At 33.3% G+C, this 23,925-nt stretch overlaps 2 protein-coding genes across 2 annotated transcripts in view; both read left to right on the top strand.

Moving 5' to 3' along the window:
- Positions 1 to 3,628: 3,628 nt before the first annotated feature.
- Positions 3,629 to 8,190, top strand: LOC108736693 (glycerate kinase). The gene is made up of 2 exons (XM_018469220.2): positions 3,629 to 4,312; positions 5,905 to 8,190. The coding sequence occupies exons 1-2, from the start codon at positions 3,700 to 3,702 to the stop codon at positions 6,867 to 6,869; spliced, it is 1,578 nt and encodes a 525-aa protein (XP_018324722.1). The 5' UTR covers positions 3,629 to 3,699; the 3' UTR covers positions 6,870 to 8,190.
- A 2,792-nt stretch (positions 8,191 to 10,982) lies between these two features.
- The window catches only part of LOC108736690 (out at first protein), a 163,082-nt gene continuing 150,139 nt past the window's right edge, over positions 10,983 to 23,925 (top strand). The window contains exon 1 of the mRNA XM_018469216.2: positions 10,983 to 11,220. Within this exon, the coding sequence (XP_018324718.1) occupies positions 11,116 to 11,220 (105 nt within the window). The 5' untranslated portion in view covers positions 10,983 to 11,115. The remainder of the gene's footprint in view (positions 11,221 to 23,925) is intronic.

Below are 23,925 nucleotides of genomic sequence, written 5' to 3'. Positions count from 1 at the left end.
CTTCAATCTTCCTAATTTTTTGCTCCTTTGGAAGCATTTAGTCTTCAACTTAAGGACATTTTTATACATGCAGTCAAAGGAATAGATAGGAAGTAGAATATCCTTGAGGCGAGGTCTAAAATCTGGTCCATACTTACTAAAATTGACTAACATGTGATGTTTTTATTGCTATTACTACATTTACCTAAATCTTAATTGGGCACTTTGAAAGCCAGACTTAACAAATCAGCTTGATAATTAAATTTTATGGGATGGTGGCTTGTGTAAAACATTTTGTAATGTCACTTGTTAATTAAGCAAAGCTCAAACGATATTTGTTTATAAAGAGGTTTGTTTTGGAAACATAAAAAATGTTGGTGAAATTAAGTAAACATACAACTGCATTACATAACCAGCCTTCAAAATTTTTGAATTTAGTAAATGAATAACACGTAAACTAGTTTAAATACCACCAAAGCGGCAATCTGCAGATTTTATAAGTTTTAGTAGTGTCATCATCATAAGCTCGTCAGTCCTAAGACTGGTTGGACACGTACCTCTACTCCTTCCTAACCTGACCTAATCTTCGCATTTCCCTAAAACTAGAACATCCCATATCATTAACTATTTGAGAAAACAGTAATCTAATCTAGGTCCACTTCAACCCCTTATTAACTCTTGTTTCTACTACTTATATGTCTCTGGCTGGACCTTCATGCTTGACAAGGTGTCCTACCAACCTATCTCGCTTATTTCTTATTGACTTCCTCTGTTCTCCTATTCGTTCTAGTACCTCTTCATTTCTAACCTAATCCATCCACGGTATCATCATCATTCGCCTGTAAAACCATATTTGGAACGCTTCTAACATTGTCTTTTGCGTCGCGCTTCAAAAATACACCTTTGACAATATTTTTCGAATATCTAAATTAACCGTTAGCGAGCATAGAAGTGACATTTTTTTATTGAAGGCGACTCGACCCTGCGTTATCCTTCGCTTTATATCCGTACTCCTACTTCCGTCCTGACTTATTTAACTTCCTAGATACTTAAAATAAGACACTTCTGATGATTTTTCGACTCCTATCTTTATATTCACCCTTCTCCTACTTTACCTTCCCTTTCATACAAGTGTTTTTGTTTTATCTTCATATACTTCTAAATTTTAAGGGTAGTAGCCGTTTAGTAAGTTTCGACGACATGTTCAGGATGTATGCCTATGCAACCAATTATAATCCACAAAGAAATTTGAGCTCGCCCGGTATTTTGCAATTGTTTATTTCCACCTGTAATACGTCAAAATTACTGTTTTTTAATTGAATATTATGATTTATTTAAAGTGCTTGATAAACTTTAAAGTAATATTTTAAAATGAATATAGATACATGTGTCTACCAGGAAGTAACCAAGAAGAGAAAACTGTTTTTCATTTGCATAACTATAGTAATCATTATGGAAATTTTAAACTTAGTTACCATGGTTATGGTTTTCCGTTAAGAAAAGTTTGGATGTTACATATTCTGGCAAGAATGAAATAAACAGTTAGCAAAAACTTTACATAACCGTAGCTGGAATAGGCTATTCTACAATAATTGCGAAACTGTGAGGAAGATGAAGGTGTTCTTAGCATAAAATAATAAATCTAGTTGGGTGTAAAAATAGATATCTCTGTTTAGGATACTTTGTCCGTCACAAAAGTAAACAGTAAGTATTTTTCCACTAACAGTAAATGAACAATAGTTAAAGTTATGCAAGTGTGTTTGTCAATAAAATATATATACATACATACGTACGTTTAAGTTGAAACTCGTTTATTCAAACAAATGTTACTTTCTATCCAAATATAAAGCTGAATGTACGGGTTTATCACTTCAAACACGGTCAAAATCATCAACTTTCTTAAACGAAATCTTCGTGAAATTTACTGGTACCATTTATTGTTTATATTGTTCATCTACTACTATTTGCTTGCATAGATAGAAAGGTTTTCATTTATCATTTTACGTATAAATTGCAGACTACATTTAGTAATAATTGTTGGATTTCCTCCATTAACTGGCTGAATTATGAACACAATAAATTACATTTATAACAAATTTCCTACTACTAATAAAAAGCTTAACTTATCAATACTTCTCTGTGTTGCATATCAGAATACATTCTTTTGACTATTTAACCATCATTACTGTTTTTGAATTCATATTTTTCTGATTTCTATATCATCATCATCATAAGGTCATCAACCCTATGACTGGTTGGAAACGCACCTCCACTTTTTCCTCTCATGAGCTAGTCTTCGCATTTCCCTAAAACTAGAACATCTCACATCCTTAACTATTTGCGAATAGTAATCTAATCTATCTACTTCTCTTAATTCCTGTTTCTACCTCTAATATGTCTCTGACTAGATTTTAATGCCTGAGAAGGTGTCCTAAACATACACCTTTGACAATCTTTTTCGATTTTCTACATTAACCGTTCGCTAACATAGAAGTGACTTCTTTTTATTGAAGGCGACACGACCGTGTGCTATCCTCTGCTTTATATCCCTACTACTCCTTCCGCTCTGACTTTATTTCTATATAATAGAATTATTTCCAAGTAAGTGTGCAAAATGAGATTTAAATCGTTAAGAAATAACCAATAACGCATCACAGTGATCACTGGTATTGGTCTGTGATAGTAGCTTATTTTTAAAATATATTTATAAAAGATTTGAAAAATCAATAATTTTTTTGATANTGGAAAAGTGAATTGACTAAACCGTTTAAATATATTAAAAGTTATATCAGAATGTATATGTATATCTCTATGTGCATTATGCATTTACATAGAGGCAATTCTGAGGTGACGAGAACCATGCACTCTGCACTGGATCTCCGAGTCATGAAATTGAAAAAAAATTATTCTTAATTTTGTCTTCTTTTTGACTGATTTTCAAAATTGTACGCGCGTAATTTCGCTCTTTAGAGTAGTTCAAGCCAATTTAAAGCTATATGATTAGAAAGGTAGCAGGGTCTTGTAAGATGACGAAAAAGTGTTATTTTTGCCAAATTGAAGATCATTCACAATTTGTGACCGTTTTCAGTTAATTATCAAACACAGAATTCCCATTTTTACATTGATTATAGATGGGATAGAAAGGGCGACAGGATGTCGTTAGATGACGTGTTTTGACGAAAAGATGTTCTTGCGAAATCGAAGGAAGTGATTAATAATTTTGGCTCCTTTTAACCAATTTTTAAAATTTGACGAGCGAAACTTCACTTTTTACAATAGTTCAACTAGAGGTGGATCTAATAAGGGGTTGTAAGCTATGCATTCTACAGTCTACATACATCGGGCTCCTGCCTCAGGGGGCCCCGTATTTTTCCCCATTTTCCAGCAATGTATTTCGCGTTACTTATAAATTTTAAAAATTGAAAATTACGCGCTACTTAAGAATTTTATAGTTTGTCCTTTTTTACTTATTTCATACAAAAAAATTATACAAAAATGTAATGATTTCGTACTTGACACGACACCTGTTTGGAACATGCTTTCTACCATCAGTAGTCTGTAGAATGGAAACCTACTCACAAAAATTCGATAACGTTGTTAGCAGATGACGAAATTATCAATTCCAATATACGCGGCCTTGTCCTACCAGAGAGAGAGCGCGCACGTTATCATTGTACTTTACATTGTAAATATATCTAGCCATTATGTAATATTGTGGTAATGTGGGTTGTGTGCAGGTCTTTACATTTATTAAGACAACAGCTTAGCAGAAATAATAATGTAAATAAAATTCATCGCAACAAGTGTGACATGGAACCTAATCACCTTACAGAGATTTTCCAAGCGGCAGTGGGAGCGGTAAATCCGATTTCAATGATTAGAGAAACAGTGAAAGTTTGTGGAAGTCATCTATGTGTCGCTGACAAAACTTTTCCACTTCACAAACCATGTTACGTAGTTGGCTTTGGGAAAGCCGTCCTTGGAATGGCAGTCGAATTGGAGAAAATATTAGGACCTCATTTGAAAACAGGGATCATCAACGTTCCTGTTGGAATCTTTGAAACGTTCCGAGAGAAACCAGAATTATTACCGGATTGTGATTCGAAGCTCCAGTTTATAGAGGGAGCCAAAGACAACTTACCAGATGAAAATGCTTTGAAAGGCGCTATAGCAATAAAAAACTTGGCGCAACAACTAAAGGAAGAGGACCTGTTGATTGTTCTCATATCGGGCGGAGGATCAGCGCTTTTGCCCCTGCCGAAGCAAACATTAAAATTGCACGAAAAGCTTCAAGTTATCAAAAATCTCACACGACGAGGCGCAGACATTAAGGGTACTTGATTTTATTATTTATTACTCACCAGCATTTTACGTAGTTTAATAATTACGTACGGAATGCGACTTTTTTACTCATGATACATATTAATAGACCCTCAAACGTTTTGTACTGCTTCTCTATAAATAACTCCAAATACCAATTATAAAAAAATAACAAATTATACAATACAATACCTCTACTTACAGTAGGCAGTGGGTAATTAGTAAATTGGTTCTCACGTTAAAATCAATATAATACGGTTTGTAATTTAGAAAACATTAAAATTCCGCATTGCAGCCAAGGCATTAAGCTCCGAACACAAACAACAGAAATGCATAAAATATATTACTTTCCCTGGCTAGCCCGTTAGACTACCATAAAGAAAACAAATTAATTTTCTTGATTTGGAACGTCTATCTTGAAATATTACTTCTTTGTTATTGTAGGCATTGTCTGCTTTTGTAATTCATGAATCTAAATCAGTTAGGCGTTAGGGGTATATTTGTCCGTTAGCTAGAAGCTGGAGACTTCTGGAGTGCAGACTTTAGAATAATACATACAGGATCGAAGGAGTATACTTAGATTTGCAGATGATATAGTAGTATTGACATCTAGCAAGAAGGAGTTAGAGGTAGTTCTAAATAACTTATTATTGTATTGACAAAACAGTATCGTTTGAAAATAAATAAAAGTAAAACAAAAATACTGGTATGCTAGGAAAGAATAGGTAGGGAAGAGCGAATATACAGACGAAAAATTAGAAGAAGTGGCTTATTTTAGGTATCTAGGAAGTCAGGTAAGTCAGGACAGAAGGAGTAGTTAGGGATATAAAGCAGAGGCTAGCGCAGGGTTGAGTCGCCTTCAATAAATAGAAGTCACTTCATGCTTGCGAACGGTTAATTTAGAAATTCGGAAAAGATTATTAAAGGTGTATGTTTGGAGGTAGGCGCGGCGGAAAAGAAAAGGTAAGAAGCGTTCGAAATGTGGTGTTACAGCCGAATGATAAGGGTAACGTGGATTGAGAAGGTTAGAAATGAAGAGGTATTAGAACGAACAGGTGAACAGAGGACTCTATGGAAATCAATAAAAATAGGCGAGATAGGTTGGTAGCACACCTTCTTAGGCATGAAGGTCTAGTCAGAGACATAGTAGAGGCATAAACAGGAGTTAAGAGGACTACAGATAGACCTAGATTAGGTTACTGTTTGCAAATAGTTAAGGATATGGAATGGGACGAGAGAGTGGAGGCGCGTGTCCAACCAGTCTTAGGACTGATGACCTTATGATGATGAATCTAATTCACTTTGGGAAAACTGGCTCACTGTTTTACTCGTGATGCGAAATGAACCAAATACTGGTCTACTTTATCAATTAGTAATAGAAACGAATAACATTTAATTCGCTGACGAAATTAATTATATGATATTCATTCAAATTATTCAAGAAATAACAGTTGCCTTTGCAATTTCTTAATTTTAATGTTAGGGATAATCCGATTGTCTGTTTGCTTTTCCCAAAGGTATTTATATTTGGAAGACAAAATTGAATTTCTAAACGTTAGCGAATTCTTTGAACTTTGAATGAAAACATTCATAAATACATTTCAGAATTAAATTGCGTCCGCAAGAAGCTGTCGGCTATAAAAGGCGGCGGGTTGGCCCGGATTGCTTATCCTGCCAAAGTAGTTAGCCTCATTCTATCGGACATTGTCGGAGATTCCTTGGATTCCATTGCCAGCGGACCAACGACCCCAGACTGGAATCCTTCCAACGCTGCCTGGGAAATAATAGAGAAATATTCGTTATCCAACACAGTTCCTGACGCTGTGAAAGATATTTTATTACAGTCCGACGATGCATTGGGACACGAAAACGGTTTATATGAGAATGGAAAGTTCGCACACGTTTACAACTTAATCGTCGGAAATAATCGAAAGGCAGCCTGTAGTGCTCTAAAAGCCGCGAAAAATCTAGGGTACGAGGCCGCTATTATTTCCACAAAAATTGAGGGTCTAGTTGATAATATAAGTAATCAGTACGCCCTTCTTGCTAAACATCTCGTTGATTTTATGCAACATCCGGAAAATTCATCTAAGAGAAACGAATTAAAACTTTTTTTGAAGTCGTTACAGAACGAATTAGGCGTCGAGGACTCTGCAATCGATGAAATTCTCAGTCTTAATTTTAAAACTCCTTTAGGAATTTGTATAATTGGTGCGGGTGAACCGACTGTAGTGGTAAAAAGTGATGGGGGTAAAGGCGGGAGAAATCAAGAACTGACACTTCGATTTTCTCTGGAGGTTAATAAGTTCAATTTAAAATCTGCGGAAATTTCATTTCTCAGCTGTGGTACGGATGGAATCGACGGGCCAACGGATGCAGCTGGAGCTTTTGGACGCGGCAATTTAGTTCAGGAAGCTACCGAGGGAAAAATTTGTCCGGTGGAATTTTTGTTGAGAAGTGACTCTTACACATTCTTTTCAAAATTTAACGACGGAATGAATCTTATCAAAATGGGACATACTGGTACAAATGTTATGGATATCCACGTTATGATTTTACATGTATATTAGACACTTTCTGAGATAAAAGTATTCGTTTCATAAGTTATCAGCTGTACTAGCAGTTTCACCTTTTCGAATAGCCCTTTCATATTAACGGCTCATGTTCATGTCTCCCATGAAGAACCGTTCTTTAGATATTAAAAAAAGAATTATTAAAATCGGATCAGTAGTTTCTTAGATTACTTTCTACATCCGAAACTACAAATATAAAAACTTTACTTTACCTATTCTACATTTCTTCCCCTTTGTTTGCATATAATTAGCAAACAATCTAAGCACTTAAGGGTTGGTTTCTTACAAACCCTACCTTTGTACAATATTAATAAAGATCGGAGATTCTTAATTCGATTGTTTTAATGTGTTTTTGTTAATTAGAGCAGTAAATTCGGCCGGAAAGGTTTCGTAGCCCTCAAAATAAACCGTAAATTCGGCCGGCTTGTGCTTAGGTAGAAACAGACAATAAAAGCAACATCTTAAGCGCCAAACGCCGATGATTAGAAGGTTTTTACATACTCTGTTATGATATGAGTATACATATAATAGATAACAACCCCTTGCGGTAGGACTTGTTGGTCTCTTAATTAGTTAATCTACTCCTGACAACGGAAAAATTAACATCAATCATTTAACTAAACTAACTTCACTTTACTATTGCACAAGTTTTTAAAATTTGTAAGCAATTATAGTGCATTTTATTAAAGTTTACTACAAGATAATTGCATTACTAAAAGAAGCTGCTACTTTCTTTGATTAAGTTTTGTTTTATTGTGGTTCAATATTTCTTTTATTTCGATACTTTAATACAAAACTTAAAGCAATGTATAGAAGGTAAATGTTCTCTCCAATAAACATACACAAGTAATTTTTCCGGTTGAATTTACATACAGTCAATTTTCGATACCTGTTGTTGAATAAATAATTGCAATAGTTCATCATTGTCTTTTATTAAATCGTAGTAAGACAGAAGCAAATAAATTCCTACCTTTATTTCCTAATAATGAAAAAAATTAATAATACGATGTATATTGTACAGGGCATTACTTCATTCAATCGAATGGTATAACTTGTTTGCCGCCGGACTAAGAATCTCAAGGTGATAAATGGAAGGTGGTTCAGTGATATTCAGTATGTATTACAACTTAGATCGTGACTTTGTGGCATTACGTGCTCATAAAGCAAAATATCTTTACCAAAATTCTCTATAGGAAAGTTTGGATGTAATGACTCCGTTTAAAATGACATATCGTTTATTATAACTGATACTCAAGAAATCAGATTCGGCTATAGTGACCCAAATGATTAATAATAACATTTTCGCTCATTTTTCTGATCCTTCTTATGTATATTGATATTACAATTAATCGTTCTTTTTCTTTTTCTGTTTTTCTCTCTATTAAACTAAATAACTAACCGAAATAGAAAGTTGTTTATTTTCTAAGACTATACTTTGTATGACGCCCGTTTAGTATGACGCGTTTGTCATTTCCCTTCGAAGTCGTTATAGGCGGATTCTACTGTATAAGCTCTTAGCCTGTCTACTCAGTTGGATAAAGGAATACCTTAGTGCGGCTTTTGTCTAACCTACGAATTGTCTTATATACTGTCATAATTACTTATAATATTAACTTTTAATCATAATAATGTGATTGCCGTTCGCTTTACTAATGCTTTTACCTTCAAGTACCTAAAGACTTTGGTTTTTAATCTTAAGAGATTGGTTTGTGTTCGCAGAATTTTCATTACTTCTACCGCACACGTGAAGTTCTAGACTGTTAAGTACACAATTAATTACAGGAGAGCAGTCAATCCTGATGGCACCAATTACGTAAAAGTTCGTTCTGGAAGTTGCAATTTTAGGTTTCGTAAATTGAATAAATTCCTGAATGACATTTGTGTCAATTCACAAAACCACTGTTCAGACAGTCGAGGTGACTTTACGGACTACAATCGAAATAAAATTGAGGGCTTGAAGCTTCAGTCTGGGGCATTAACGAAATTATCGGTTGCAATTTTCATTCTGCCAACGCGGTCTTCTTAATTGGCGTGGAAAATTGAGTATTTCACCAGCGTAGAAATCAAGAATTAATGCCGTGTCTTCAACGAAGAATGACGCATTTGCTTTCCATTTCCTGATATTCTTGAAAGCATCTACAGCCAATTTTGGTACAAATTAAAGGATATATCTGGGCATATTCCTTTATTTCTACTCATTCTTTTGAATAATTTACGTACAAAAGGGACTAAGTATGTATACCTTCTCGCTTTGAATTCTGAGCGAATAAAATTTTCCAACAGAATAACAAGTAATTCTATCTGACAATCGGAGCAAAATATAATTTCCACGTGACCCTAATTGATACTTGCATACTAATTACTCCTTGTAATATACAATATAAATTAATGTAAGATGTGTAGATAATTCTATTCTTGTGCCGTAAATTTTCTTGATTTAACTTAATAATAGATGAAATGTGTTGCCATGAAGATGTAAAATCTCTTTTAGTTTGATAGATGATGTACAAAAATTATAATAAAAATGCTTATTAATGCTCAATAATCAAAAGTAGATAATATTAATACAAACTAACACAGCAACTATGTATATGTAGCCGCAGTAGATACCTAACGTTTAATTTTTTCAAGGTTTTTACTTCAACCTGTACTTCTTTTATTAATGTATTATCTAAGAGTTAATTTTATGTTTTGCTTCGTTTTAATTTTGATACAAANGCTGGTAATAATTTTATATCCGTTCTCCTGTTTGGAATCAACCTACTCATGTAGAAACTACAGTATATCTGAAAAATATTATTATTTCTGAAAAATAGATTTTCTTATCATGGCAATGTTACCTTCGGTTATACCATCATTAAATACGTTTTTTATGGCTTTAGATGTAATGGAATCCTCTGTACATAAAAGGTTAAAGTATTTTTATTAACTAATAAATAGCGATAATCAACTTTTAGTGGAAGCAGTTGAGGTTTACGTAATTGTTAGTAATAATTCCATAATCAACATTATCCTTATTCGCATATATAGTATTGTAAACTACTAAAATCTAAGCGGAACTTTTCTTCTGGTTGAGCCATCACTCAAATCTGTGCGCACGTGTTTTTTTTCACAAAACAGCTGTTGATATAGCCATTTAAATGGAAAACCTTCACCCTGAAACTTTAGAAAGGATCCGCTAGAAAAGAAATGACCCATATATGTTCATAAGTTAGGCATTTTAAGTTGATATTTGGAACTACAAAAGTTTACCTAAGTTTCTAAATGTTGTAAAATGAAGTTAAAGGGATGTCGTTGTTCCAAAATTAGTAAAGTTTTCGATAGTCATCTTTGTAGTTCTGACATCAAAGTGAATACGTAATTACGCATTAGTGTTTAGTTTTAAAGCTTATGCTTGTGATGGCGTTTTCATTTACAATTTTCTCGGAATAAGTAAAATATTTTATCTATGTGCACCTTTTATCAAGAAAATTAACGCTTATTTAACATTTTTAAGTCCGTTATGAGGCCATTGCGGTGGTAGAAACGATGATGATTCAATATAGCCAGTTTAGAATCTTACATAAGTTGAATAAAGAAAAAGAAATAAATAAATGACTTCAAAAACCCCTGACAATATTAACAAAAATGTAAATATCTTCGAAAGCAATTAGTTTTTGCCGGTAGGAATGAATTCATCCTACCATTTATTATGTATGTGACAAGGAAATTCTTCATAAGTTACGAAAATGACTATAGTTTTGTTTATCTTTGTTTTATTGGTCGGCCATGTTTGTTCATCCATTGTTGCGATATTGTTGATGTTGTCGGCCATTATAATTTTTAATTGTTAGCATATTGTTGCTTTGGTCGGCCATCATGTTTTAATTGTTAGCGTATTGTTGATGTTGTCGGCCATTATAATTTTTAATTGTTAGCGTATTGTCGTCTCTTTTTATCAATGAATTGGTGTGTAGTGGTGCTTCTTTGAAAAAAAAATTTGAAAATACTTTGAAAGAACATGAAATTATTACGCTGGCGCTTAAAATTTAAGTTAACGAGAATTCTCGAATCAAGCCGAATCGATATCCACATGGCCTTTACGATTCTGCGCTACGAACTTCATGCAGCCAAACAAGACAAGTAAGTTCACGTTTATTTTACGTTTGTCTTCGTTGCTTGGTTCTCTAGTGAATCAGCTGATGGTGAACGTATAACGTGCCGCTACTTTTCGTGTTTATAAACGTTTAACGTGCTCAAAAACATGAACGATAAAATTAATTTGTGTCGACGATTTATTCTTTTATTGACATTCATCTTGTTTGGATCACAAAGCAATTCCCAACTCGTCATTAACGTAAAAAATCAGGTATGTGAGGTTATGGTGAACAAAACAGCAATGTTTTCTTTAATTATGAACATAAATTGGAATTCTCTTGTTTGTTTTATATTTAATAAAATGGGGTTGTCGATTATAGCTATAAAATTCTGATGCAGCAACATAAATCAAGTAAAATATGACTGCACATGTGTACTCATAAATTGCATGCTAATTAATGTTTACGAAATTAATTTGCATATGTAAATATACATATAGGTACCTAAAGATGTCTTGGGTTTTTATTAAAAAATTTTAAGTTAATTTATTGCGGGTTACTTAAAACAACAACAGGAACAGATGTTTGATAAACGTGTGGTTAATTTAAAAACAAGATAATAACAACAGTATAGTTAAAACTACCTGCTTAGGGATTAAATAATTGCATTTGTATTTCAAAATTGAAATTATGAATTTCATATTTAGATAAAACAGTTATTAGCAATAGTATTTCATAATTGTAAAAAGTTAGTTCATATCATGTTAAAAGGTACATTAATTTATTAAAATAGTACATTAAAAACAGTCTGTAAAAAATTTAGTTTGCCATTATTTTATTAAGTGGATTTCACCCTACATTTAAAGGAGGTAAGTTTTATTTAAAAGTGATAACCGGTCTTCTTGTATTATTCGTTAGCAAGAGGATGAATTTTTTTTTAAGATTTTAGCTCAATCAGGTAGGTACCAATATTTTGATTAGCTGGAGAACTTTTGCGGATAAATCTCAAGTCCGTATCTTTTTTAATACAAATATTATATTGTCTACATGCCTGCAACATCAGGGGGGGTTGTAAACCACTCAAAAAGTCGAGCCAGAGTCGCACTATAACTTTAGCTTCAGCTATACATCATTATTTTTATATCTCTCGTCTTGAGAGTTATGTTTACATCGTCACGGATTAAAGGTTGACGTGAAAACCTTATTACACTTCCACTCAGAGCGAAAACTGTCAGTGCAAAATTGCATACAAAACATACTTAAAATATTACAATATTTATGTCTTCTATGATGTTTTCTTTGCATTACGGAGGGAATAAACCATGAACTGTCTGTTTCGCCGAAGATATCCTTAATGTATGTATTAAAAGTAAACATTTTCCGTAAGAAAAAGATTTTCACAAATCGTTTATGGAAAACCTCAAATTACATTCTCGCTGCACTAATTGTAAGGAAAAATTACCTTACACAGCTTAAAAATATTAATTTTTTGAATTAAAAACACCAGGTTGTTATATAATAAACACTAGCAGTTTTAATCAAACGGAATCGGACTTACCAAATGAAGGTGCACCGACATTGCAGAAAGAATAAAGACTTAAAATAATGTTTTAACTTGGAATGAAGGGTACTTTTAAATTAAAATTTAATTTCGAAAGCAAAATGATTCAGTACTTTTAAAGTATGTTAGTAATTCCACAAATTTTGGAAAATTATTCATATGATACCATACATAAAGACACCTGTTTAATATATCTAATTGAGGATGACATTTTAATGTGTGTCGAAGCGCGTTTTGGATTTCTAAACGTCTTCTAAATACTTGTGTGAAGATTAAGTTTTTGAGTTGGTTCGTTTTTTCGTCCTCCGGTATCTTCCGCTTTTTCGAAAAATTGAATCATGAGCACGAAGGGTTCTTGAGAGCCCGTTATTCTGAAGCTGGTAATAATTTTATATCCGTTCTCCTGTTTGGAATCAACCTACTCATGTAGAAACTACAGTATATCTGAAAAATATTATTATTTCTGAAAAATAGATTTTCTTATCATGGCAATGTTACCTTCGGTTATACCATCATTAAATACGTTTTTTATGGCTTTAGATGTAATGGAATCCTCTGTACATAAAAGGTTAAAGTATTTTTATTAACTAATAAATAGCGATAATCAACTTTTAGTGGAAGCAGTTGAGGTTTACGTAATTGTTAGTAATAATTCCATAATCAACATTATCCTTATTCGCATATATAGTATTGTAAACTACTAAAATCTAAGCGGAACTTTTCTTCTGGTTGAGCCATCACTCTGTTGATGTTGTCGGCCATTATAATTTTTAATTGTTAGCATATTGTTGCTTTGGTCGGCCATCATGTTTTAATTGTTAGCGTATTGTTGATGTTNTCTGTACATAAAAGGTTAAAGTATTTTTATTAACTAATAAATAGCGATAATCAACTTTTAGTGGAAGCAGTTGAGGTTTACGTAATTGTTAGTAATAATTCCATAATCAACATTATCCTTATTCGCATATATAGTATTGTAAACTACTAAAATCTAAGCGGAACTTTTCTTCTGGTTGAGCCATCACTCAAATCTGTGCGCACGTGTTTTTTTTCACAAAACAGCTGTTGATATAGCCATTTAAATGGAAAACCTTCACCCTGAAACTTTAGAAAGGATCCGCTAGAAAAGAAATGATGATAACCCTAGAGAAATGAAAAAATTGCGTCTCGTGAACATGAAAAATCATTTCTAATAAAAAATATATTTGAGGGATGAATGCCTTGTTTGGAAACTTTTTGTCGACAAATTTATCCACGGAATACAAATTGCTGTTTATCGATGATCCATCTGCTCTCTGGAGAAAAAAAATATTTGAATATTTTTCCAGTTTTAAACTTAATTGTGCAAGTTACTTAATTCTGAAATTTCGCTATTTATTTTTGGTCAAGTAAGAAATAAAGGAAGTTTCCAAATGAGTGTGTGCCATTAAATACTTTTTTGGTTTTCCAACTTCTCTTTTATTTAAGTTGTTTTCTTACACCTTTGTGTATAATACAGACAAGTAAATATCTCTACGCACAAAACGACAACAAAACCCAAGGGACTAAAAGGGCTATCTTCCTGAAATGAACTAAAGCGGATCCAGAAAGTAGCCGGGAAACATTTTCACCGAAACTGTCTGTAAAGAGATATTTAGAAGTATTTATTTCGGATTTAGGATTGTTTTTAAGCGATCAATAAAGAGACGAACATCGCATTTAAATTTATAAAAAACTGGAATACCCGTAGATCGGCTTCTCCCGACTTATTGTAGGTATGTTGTACTTAGTGTAAGGTTATCAGAAAAAAATTAAACAAATATTGAAATACTGTTACATACACTTTATTTATGAAAATAGACTATTTTTATAAAATTTCGGAGTAAACAATATTTTTCGTTTTAATATTTGTTGGTATGTGGATGAATTGATTACGTGAGTTCCCAGTTCTTGAAAATCGCTGTGAATCTGTGACGGATGCTGGAAGCATCACTCATTGACCTTTGTCAGCTGTAATAGCGTCTGATTCAATAGCATCCTGTAAATGGTTCTAATTTTCAGCACGTAGTTTTGTTTGCTTAAACCGAATAAACCGAAGCATTTCTGTGATCATTTTTGCATATATACCCACAGCATATTGATTAAAAAGATTTTTGAGGAGATGAAAAGTAAGGTCTTGTGTATCTCTAATCATAAATCTATAGGCGTAAAATTGCATACATGAAACGAATTTGGGCTTTTTAACATTCTTGAGCGGAATGTTAATCATGTAACCATCTTCATCGGAAATGTGCAAAAGAAGGTGTTGTAATGAGTCGTATGAGCTATGAAGTTCAACACGTTCTTAATCGTTATTTTCCTGAATGCAAAACGATATCTCTGGGGCGCTTGTTTTCATCAATGATTAGCACAGCTACTTTGTTAACTATGGGAGAATTGTAGTGACCACTATGTTCCCTAATAGGCAATCGTTCAGTGTGTATAATTAAATTAAAATTTTTTAATTCATGTTATATTTAAAACTTCTAGTAAGAATATTTAGCTGCAGTTCTTTTCGAATTAATTTAAAATTGATTAAGACTGCAGCGTCTTGATATTTAATCGTCATTAATTAGCGAGTGGAAGGATAGAGGCCATTTGTCTTTATAGAGTAGTATTCGAAGGGGTCTCTGTATTTGCAAATAGACAAAAATCTTATTAATTTAATGAAGATACATACATGTAAAACAAAGTTATTGGAGCCCTATTGAAAATGTTTATCTTTAAGAAAAATACAGTACTCATTCCACTTTATTATACATTTTCTCTTGCGCGACATAAAAAATTACGGACAAAAATTAATAACAATAAGAGTTGCCTTACCTTTACGACAATGCCCCGATTTTATAATACATCGATATGTAATTTACGTGTCAGTAGGTACTATAATATAAAATGGTTAATGGTCTGACGCCATTACTGGTGCATTTTACTAGTAATTTTTCGGCAATCCGGTGATACCCATTAGCAAAATACATCGGACGCTCTGCAATAGTTACTATTAGTTATAAACAGGATGGATCATAATAACGTTTATTTGCAAATGAATTACGTCATCTGATAATGTTATAATTTCGTACTGTACAAGACTAATAAACTTCTCTTTAAAATAGAAAATCAATTCCTAAGTATCGGGTATCTGTCGCACGTAGCAGTTTGCATGTATTCCAGACATATTTCAATCCAGTGCTAACTAAAACGATGGCTATTCGTTTACTTTCCTTGGCAAATAAAATAGCATCACATTTTATTAAATCGATATAACGTGGGTGCAGAATTTGTTGTTTTGCATGACAATGAAGAAAGGTAATTATTTATTCACGAAGAACTCGATTTTATCCTGAAATGTGCTCGCCATATTATAGGCAGGAAAGTACGATGTATACGTTAATAAAAATGATAGTCGACACGAAATCATATTTTTCATCTTGAATTTAATCTATAAAGTAAAATACAATATAAAAATTGTTGTCAGTTTCCATTTATACCAGGTCTCACTAGTAGGTGGTAGTAGACTACATGGAATAAAACCCGTCATTTTAGAATTTCTTAAAAAAAATTGTGCTGAAGTGTGCCCAAGATGTGCTATCATGTGCCACATTAAAAAAAATTTAAGTGGTAATTTTTTATAAAGCACCTATTACATTAAAGTCAGTACGTCACGTTGAAGCTAATAGTTCAGCAGTTAGAAACCTAGAGACTATGAAATTTTATGTTTCATATTATATTTATTTTTCTGATTAATTATTTTTACTTCTAATGCAATTGCATGTCGATTTTGTACCTTTAATGTAGGTACGTATGCAAGAATAGGATTTTTATTCTTCTATGTTAATTACCATAATTATATACTTTTCGAGTTATAGTTCAGGGCTGGTTTTGGATAAGGGTTGTTAGGAGTTAATTTATGGGACACACGTGGATTATGCCGTGGTTTTAGGGAGGGCTTATCAGTATAATTTAGCGCCGCAAGGGCGCTAATTCTACTCTTAATTATTCTTGTTGTTAAAGGATACAGATCGTTAAGCATATTTTGTTTTATTGCACGGACCGGTTTGTATCTACTAATTACATTTGCAGTTTTGTAAGACTGTTATACAAACTATATGTATTTACTATTTATTATCAGTTACTACCTGAAGAGTTTCTGATCTTTTTATATTTTAACAATTTTTGTGTAAGCAGAAAAATGTTTCTTGACGACAAAGTGATTCAATAATACTAAATATTTTGTAAAATAGCTACATTATTTGGGTTGCTTTTTAACCTACTTCAAAAAGAAAGAGGTTCTTAATTCAATTGTTTGGTAGGTCATACTTTCGAGGTGGTCCCATATAAATTTTTTTGAAAAAATCAACAAAAACAATATATTATATACACATTAAAAGTCTCAAAAATAAAGTTTTTGGAAAAAAACAAAAACCGACTTCGAGGGTAGGTATATATTTATGTACAATCTTAAAAAGTAGAAAATATTTAAATTTCTTCAAAGCAAAGTGCATTACAGAACAATCGACAAAATCGTTGATAGTTATATACATTTGCAATTTATAATCAGTTAATTTATGAATGCAAAAAAAGATAAACGAAATCGTACGAAAAGTTTAATGCAATAAATGCAGGATTAAACCGTCCTTCTTGACTGGCACCGACTCCAAAGTAACTGACTATAAATTATAAATGTATATAAATATTAATGATTTTGTCCATTGTTCTGTAATGTGTAATGCACTTTGCCTTGAAGTAATTAAAATATTATTTTCTACTTTTTAGTTTAGGTTTGTACATGTAGGTATAGTCTTGAAGTCGGTTTTTGTTTTTTTTTTTATTTCTAAAAATTAACTTTATTATGCTTTTTCGTTTTAATCACCTTCTGATGATACCAACTTAGTTGACGAAACTCTGTTTGTATTTTGATGCCAAGTGGATAAAACTGTTGTTTGCTCGTTAGTAGGAGTTTATTTTTCAATTTTAGAGTCCATTGTGTTCAAAGATAAATGGCCGATCCCATCAAAAGGGTGCAAAGAAAACGGTAACTTCTTAAATTGATTAAATTACGCTTGCAATGTTCTTTCAAATTTAATGCAATTCAGTGGAAATACTTCTGCAGCAGAATTTGAAATAAACCTTAAGTAATCGAGCAAACAGTACTGCTTCCGTACATCACTTTATTTAAGTTGCATGACCCTTTGGTCTTCTATCGCTGAAGTAATTTGAAAGCTAAGAGTAGAACTTAAATGTTACTCTAAATTCATTCCACGGCGCTGATGACGGCAAGAAGCGTCTTCGTTAATGATACGTATTGTATTTCAAAAGCATCCGTGTGGAGTGGGAGAAACCGACGGAGATAAGTATTTCGAACTAGAATCGGTTGTACATCTGAGAAGTTGTACTAAGTCGAATCAGTTTTCGAACGACTTGGGTCTAATGTACAACAATATAAGTAATTTCGTAACTTTCAACTGCCAGTTTAGATATGCAAATGCTTTTGTTTCTAATCTGCCTATAACTAATTACCAGTTACTTAACTCGAGTTTGACGTTAACTTTAAATCGAATATTGGGATCCGTCAAATGGGAGGAGCCTAAAAACATGGCGCCGATTAGGGAAAATTTATCGTAGTTCCTATAGTGTACCGTGCAATGTCTAAGTTTTTAAATTACGATAAAATGATAAGTATTGACACAATATGTGATTAGGCTGACACAAAGCCTCGGAAAGGAAATTTCGTTGAATGTGTTTTTAATGCCAATCACATTATAAAATTCGGAAATAATAAATCCGGAAGCTAGCCTTCAAATTCCGTCAAGTTTACTGCCTACTTTTTACAAACTTCGGATTTAAAAAGTGATTCACGTTATGTAATTGGTGAGGTGATTCTGGGTGATTTAAGCAATATCATATCAATGACTTGCACGTGCAAAGCCGATTTAAGAGAACGTTGCAAACACATTATTGCAACTTTGTTGTATTGCAGCAGGTAGGTCCTTCACCTCAAAATACTTATATCGTATCATTAGAATTGTGTTAAATCAATTACACAGGAATTAATAATTTTTCACTTTATAATTTTCGTATGATGTGCATTAAAATGACGTGAACAAATTTTTATTCCGGAATTCACTTCTTTATTATACCTACATATATAAAACGGTTAGTTTTTATTGGAATGTAGTTAATGCAGGTGAAGAGTGAAGATCTATGTCTGAAGTGTTATTGCAGCTTTCCACTGAAAATATTAACTTTTTATTTGATTTAACTTTAGAAGAAAACTTCGTCGACTCCATCATCAAAAAAATTTTACTTTTTTAACGTATTTTATTATTTTAATAAACAATTTTACAATTTTCGTGCACAGTTCCTATGTAAATTTTTCCCTCATTCGAGTTATAAATTTTGCCACCAGATGGTGTATGCCCATTTGACGGATCCCAATTGCGTTCACTCTTTTGTAGTTAGAAGTAGGTAGGTACTTGTGTTGGGAGTTGAGAGCAGAAGTTGTATACATACATCTACTAAAAACCCAACAGTATGAAGTTAGCAGGAGTGGGATTATAACTGGAGGCTCTTATCTCGGCGGTTATGATTTTTTTATAAAGTAAATTTTGGTAATTTTTAATGTAAAATATTTTTATTTTTCATTTTCTAAATAACCTTAAACTTAAAATGACTGTGGACATCCGTCTGACCCTTTTCAGGTAAGACGTTAAATATTTAACTTTACCCCCCTGTTTAATCTGTAAAAGTAATGCGTAAATTTCAGAGAATGCCTAAAATATTCTTCCGAAGTTTTCACCCTCAGTAATTATGAGCTAAAGTTTTGAACAACTTTTCACAGAGTTATAATTGTATTACGCAACGTTTAACGTTACGTACCCAAAATAAATAATGCTGGCTAGGTAATATTCTGTCCATTAGAATTTGAAATTTGCAAAGTTTTAGCTTTAGTTTTTTGTTGTATTCGGGAATCCTTAACGTAATTGATAATCAGGGCCTGAATAACCTGAATAATCAATCTAGGTCGTACCCTGCGAATTACTACATAGGTATAAATAAATAATACCGTTGCTGTAGAGAATAAACAATAGTGGACCCAGTATTGTTCCTTGAGGGACACCAAATACAATAGCCTTGATTCTACTTATAGGTTTTGTAGGCTTTTTCTTTAGTTTGCTTAGGGTTAATAAAAACGAATCTAGTTTAGCTATTTTAGAATATGTTTAATGAATAAAATATAAATAATAAGAAGCATAATGGCGTGTACAGTAAAAGATTTCCGGTATCGCATAGTTATCCTGATACACTTCTTTTAATGGTCAGAAACGGCACATCAATATACACTTCATTGATTTCACCGTCTTCCGTCTTTTTCGTCTTTATCGTCTTTTTTCAAGGCTTCCGCCTTTTGTGCGTCTTTTGTCTTTTACGCGTCTTTCGTCTTTTGTTTTACTCTTTGAGACTACTTTCGCTAACCGTCGTTCTCGTCGGTAAATTCCCTAGAATCTGGGACTTGTGAAAACAATTCGAATGAATCAGGAGCGGACAAACTGCAGAAACGATTACGATAAATATACCTATTATAACTTAACAAAAATAAAAAATATTGAAAATAAAACAAAAACCTACATGTTTATTTATCCTTATAAGGTATAAAAATCAGTAAATTTTTACATAAAGGCATTTATGAAAGAAAAAATTTGATAGAATTTTTACCTCTAAGTATTTATTACAGTTTTTTATTTATCTTTAGGATTAAATATTAGTCGTATGTATGGATGTCCGACAACATCCATGTTAATATTATATGTTTAATACTTATTGAAAATTGATCATGCTGCCAGTTTCGCCATCGATTTAGGCCGATTGTATCATAAAATTTTCAGTGTTCCGAAGCTCTGGTTCGCATCATCTGACTTTTGTTGTTGATATTAAATTTAGGTGATGAGGGTGGCGAAGCTACGTTTCACCAAGTTTGCCAGAGTTATAGATACCTGCTAATGCCCATTAATATTTAGGACGAGCGCGGGTTGAATGTGGGTAGCTGAACGTCTGCAAAACTTCACAGTTGGTAATGACAGTTGATGAAATTACACCGGCCTGGTGGAAGAGGTATTATAATACGAAAACGAGAGAGAATTTTCATATTACGGATGTTGGACTGCAAAGATCTCAAAAAATTCTTTCGTTGACAGGAGCAGATGTACTTTGATTTATTAAAGAAAGGAGACCCATTACTGGTGTTAAGAGGGTTGATAAGCAACCTTATCCCTTATCCCTTATACATATATTATACGTAAATATATACCGCAGCCTTTATAAATAATTCGCTTCTTTTTATTCCTTCTAAGCGGTTTTGAAAGCAGTATTGCTTCGAAAAGCGGCTTAACGAAAAGTTTAGCTGGATTGTCACAGGTTGCATTTGCTTCACTAGGATATCTGACATAGCTGTACTTAAAAAAAAATGTTAGATCTTCGTAATATCGGTCAGTGTTTATGTTATGATGTGAATTTCTTTAATTACTACATGCATTATATTCATCAAGTGAAACTGAAAATGCTAATATAAACATTAATTCATTCATGCAAACTATTTGTTTCATACGATTCGGTGACTCTGAATCGGCGGCTAGATTATCGCATGAAACGTCCTAGCAATCCTAATTAAAAGGTTGCAGGTTTTTGTTGGGGATTGAAAAACACTGTAAATGTAGTAGAATCTATTGAATCTATTTAAAATATATACAATGCCTTCAATCGGCGTACACTAGGTGAAACAAGAACGGTGAATAACGGTGAATAAAACGGTGAATGAACGGTGAATGAAACGAAACGTGCGACTTGGCAGCAACCTTCGTACTCCCCTTCTTGGTAAAAAAAACTTTCAAAAACTTTTGGGTGTTTCATTCCCACCAGCCAGTAATGCTGGTGGGCGGGCAGTCCCTCTGGGCTATGCCGGAAGGTAGGGCGGAAGGCCCTCTTCAGCCTGCTTTCAGGAATCGTGGGAATGGGTGGGTGGTGGTTCGGGTGAGAAAGATGAGACGGACGAAATGAAGACAGAAGAGAGTGAAAGATTATCTGTGGAATATTACTGCCTCAGCATTCGCCTAAGTGATCCAAGGAAACCACAGAAAAACTTGGACCAAGGCAGACGGACCCGGAATCGAACCGGCGTCCTCCCGAATGCTAAGCAATGGTCTAGACCTCTAGGCCATGCCGCTCGGTTCCTTCTTGGTACCGATGGCACGCTACTTAAGGGTGAAAAAGTGGTGAGATAGAGAAAGACAGCACAGAAGTATTAGCAACCGGCAAGAGAAGGATAGGCGAATAGTGGTCGAAAGTACAGAAAAGTCATAAATAAAGGAGAAAACAAGGACAGATAGATAAGATGTAGAGAGAGACGATGAAATAGAAAGCGAGGTACTTGACAATTTACAACACTATTGAAACCTCAAACCCCTTAACCCATTGTAACACAATACACATTACATACCACAACGCGTTGTGGATAACTTACAATGTTTTACAATGATAGTAAGTAGGAGTAGGATTCGTTCTTTGGGGGTTCCATTCCATTTAATAATTTTGTAAGGTTACTTGGGTATCGTAGAATAACTGTTTTTTTATTATTATAAAGATTATGAGCTGTTATTTTTTCCGAATATAGCTCTTATATACCACTATAACGTCTACAAATTTCATTCGAATCGGTTAAGCCGTTTTTGAGAAACGAAATATTTTCTGATTTTTCTTTTTTTTTTTGATTTATTCAAAAACCAAAATAGATTGAGGTCTAAAGTTTCCAGGATTAACGTATCTCATTAGTACCAATATACTCTCAAAAAATAATCCAGATATACCTCTGGGGTCGATCGTCCTATGGTCTTTACATCAAAGGTAGTCGTCCTGTATCGGAAAATTTTACTGATATTCCTTATTGATGGTTAAATTGTGACAATATTTCAGTTTTCACTAGCTGAACAATATTTTGTTTCGAAAGTATATTTCGGAATAATCTGATCGGCCATTTTTGGTGCCAAAAAATTATTAAGTATAAAGGCACTTATTTATCTTGAAAGACAAAGAAAACTCATCACGTAAACGAATAAAATGGATGTAACTAAAGAAAACTGTTCCAATTACAGTAAAAATATTATTTTTCCGTTAATGTGCCCTTAATGGTTTCAACGGTGTCGCAAAGTCTATAAAAATATTGCGGTTGTAGGTAACATTTCCTTTTTTTCGAGTTATAGCCGTAGAAATGACACGCTATTAAGGTAATGTTCGTAGTTTTCCCATTTCGTTTCGTTGATCCGCAGCGAAGGAGTCGTTTAACTTCGCCGCGCGGTTCTTGTGCTTCGAAAAGCCATATTTCTTGTACCTGGCTACTGTTTTGACGTGAACCTATTTCTCTTCATAACTCACATTAAACAGAACTTCAGATGTGGGAACTACGTTTAACTGTCACAGTTCATGAAATATACTTGTTCAGTGTGCACGGTGTCCCAGTTCGTTGAATTAATAGAAGTAAATCCGCACGATAGATAAATTTTACTTCGACTTCGAAACCATAATCTCGTTTCAAAATACTTTATACAGACCCGGAGCCAATGTCTTTTGTATTGGTATCTTTCACAATCTATGGAAATGAATGAACGGATTTAGTAAAATATATTTTCATTTAGGTGGACTTTTGGCAATAAATACTTGTTACCCTTATCATTGCAAACAGTGTTTCTCAATTTATGTAATAAGGGCCCAATATACGTAGAGAAGCTTGACTTCTGCATTGTTTTATAGCAGTTTTGTGTACACTTATTTATAGCATAGCTGTCTTGTGTCTTTCATCATATGGGCAATCGATTTTACGTGACAGTTTCTAACTTAATCTCATCGTTCATAAAGGTCTAGTGTCAGCCGTGTACGTGTGGGATTTTCTCCGTGGGTTCCTCAAATAATTGACCTCTCGAGCCTGTGGATATATCAATATTCCGTACAATAAAGTGCCTACAGGTTACACCTACTATCATAATTTCAGTATTAATGTATAACGAAAATAAGAGAAAACAAATGTCTTTACTTCTCTGCTCATGCCTTCATCAGTGCATCGTTGGATCTTGTCATAATATGACACAACATGACCAACATTGGTCCAAGAATGACTCAAGTTTTTGCATTATTGGATCTAGTCACGTCTCTTTCTTTCTGCAAGCAGTAAGTAGAAGGGAAAGAGATGCATGTTACCACATTCGATTTTGGAGTACCGTTGTTAAATCTGGGGAATTCAGGGCTAGCTTATAGAAAAAGGAATTTTTATATAATTTACTTAAGATTGTGATGGAATAATGTATGTTTTTTGTATATATTTAATACTATTTCTTATGCATTCTTTTTCATTCAA

The sequence above is a fragment of the Agrilus planipennis genome, unplaced genomic scaffold (assembly GCF_000699045.2).
Source record: "Agrilus planipennis isolate EAB-ADULT unplaced genomic scaffold, Apla_2.0 scaffold12, whole genome shotgun sequence".
Classification (NCBI taxonomy): domain Eukaryota; kingdom Metazoa; phylum Arthropoda; class Insecta; order Coleoptera; family Buprestidae; genus Agrilus; species Agrilus planipennis.
This window is presented reverse-complemented; position numbering and strand designations above follow the sequence as displayed.